The 2037-nt window shown below is 40.6% G+C and overlaps 1 protein-coding gene across 1 annotated transcript; it reads right to left on the bottom strand.

Annotated features, from left to right (window-relative positions):
- Positions 1-306: 306 nt before the first annotated feature.
- On the bottom strand, positions 307-843 carry LOC106477429 (ceramide phosphoethanolamine synthase-like; the record flags this gene model as incomplete). Its single annotated transcript, XM_013937997.1, has 1 exon — positions 307-843. A coding segment is annotated over one exon (537 nt), but the record flags the coding sequence as incomplete, so codon positions are not given.
- Between the last annotated feature and the right edge of the window lie 1194 nt (positions 844-2037).

The raw sequence follows: 2037 nt of genomic DNA, 5'->3' as shown, positions 1-2037 counted from the left end.
CGGTTGTTTGGTGTCAAACTTGTAAAAACTGGTTGTTTTATGTCAAACTTATAAAAACTGGTTGTTTGGTGTCAAACTTGTAAAAAACTGGTTGTTTGGTGTCAAACTTGTAAAAGCTGGTTGTTTGGTGTCAAACTTGTAAAAACCGGTTGTTTGTTGTCGAACTTGTAAAAGCTGGTTGTTTTGGTGTCAAACTTGTAAAAACCGGTTGTTTGTTGTCGAACTTGTAAAAACTGGTTTGGTTGTTTTAATAAAAAAGGTATCCGTATATCTATCTATCCAATTAGAACGGGTTTCAATTCTTACCGCTTTTCCAACGGTGGGCTGGGGACTTTCGAGAAGTTCTGAGTAAGTGTGTATGTATCGATCCCAGAAGAAGGCACTGAGCGCTATCTGTATTCCGAAACAGAAGACAACAAAAAATAGCCTTCTGCCTGTCCAGTTTGTTTGGTTTCCGTTTTCGGTCGTGTAACCTTCATTTTTCTCCAAGTGTTCTTTGGGGTACAAGACCCGATACTGACTTTCATTGGGCGGCCACCGACGAAAGTAGTAAAGACACCCCACAAGAAAAGCTGTAAACCCCAGTGCGTCGGCTAACCCGTCTATGACGTAGCCAGAAGTTGATCGCAGTGATGCGTGCTTGACCAGCCCCATACGTGCACGAGCAACTATGCCGTCCAAGGCATCACACCAGGTTCTGACCTGGAAGAAGAGTGCCGCGACTCGGTGCCTGATAATGTTATCGGACACTATACATTTCGCTGCAATAACAGCAAACACGAGACCCGTGAAACTGATCATGTTGGGGGTGACGACATAGCATTTCTCACTGAAAGACGTGACCTGAAAAACAAGGGGAATAAAACAACAGGTAACTTAATTATAGTATTTTGTCACTTGTGTATAAAGTTAAATCATAAATAATATTCAACGTTAAACATTTTATTTAGGCCTATCTATGGCCTTCAAAAAGTTAACGACTCTACGTGTCTCGACGTTACAACTTTTTGAAGGCCATAGATAGGCCTAAATAAAATGTTTTTAATTGTGTACCAGTTTAACGTTGAATATTATCTATGATTCTAACAGGTAACTTATGTTAGTGAACAACGACAAAGAATCATTATTACAGAAAATGACATACAACTATAAAAATAAACATTTCTTTTAAAGAAACATAAACAAATTAGTGTTGTTTGAAGAAAAAAAAAACTACCCAAAAAATAATAGAAAAAAAACAATACATACAATCCTGTCGCTGCCATGACCTGATAGTTAAAGCGCTCGACTCGCAATCTGAGAGTAACGGGTTCGAATCCCTGTCATTGAACGTTCTCGACCTTTCAGCCGTGAGGTGAATCCCACTATTCGTTGATAAAATTGTTGGTAAAATATGTCTGCTGACTTACAACGCTAGAAACTGGGTTTCGATACCCGTGGTGGGAAAAGCACGGATAGCCCATCGTGTAGCAACAAACAAACCAAGACTGCTACGTTAGGGATGGCTAGCGCAGGTAGCCCTCGTGACGTTAGGGATGGCTAGTGCAGGCAGCCCTCGTGCAGCTTTGCGCGAAATGTAAATAAAAAAAAGTAAACGCTCCAAAGGTGTTTAATTTATCTATTGCTATTGTCAACTATTGTTTGTAATCAAGCACAAAGCTACCCAATGGGCTATCTGTGCTCTGCCCACCACGGGTATCGAAACCCGGATTCTAGCGTTGTAAGTCCGCAGACATACCGTTGTGCCACTAGGGGGCGTTAATTTATCTAACTTGCAGAGTAACTAACAATAATTTTATCTAGAAACACTGAAATAATATTCTGTACTTTAGTTTCGAAAATATGTATTAATATCCAATACTATTATCTTTCAGAAGTCAGAAAGTTAAAGCACAGCGATTCTCTAAATTAACATAAAGCCCAGTCTACCATTCCAGCCATCTACACCAGTTTAGGGAGAATCCAGGTGGTTAAGGCGCTCGACTCGCAATCTGAGGGTCGCGGGTTCGAATCCCCGTCACACTAAACATGCTCGCC

Source organism: Limulus polyphemus, unplaced genomic scaffold, assembly GCF_000517525.1.
Source record: "Limulus polyphemus unplaced genomic scaffold, Limulus_polyphemus-2.1.2 Scaffold15143, whole genome shotgun sequence".
Lineage (NCBI taxonomy): Eukaryota > Metazoa > Arthropoda > Merostomata > Xiphosura > Limulidae > Limulus > Limulus polyphemus.
This window is presented reverse-complemented; position numbering and strand designations above follow the sequence as displayed.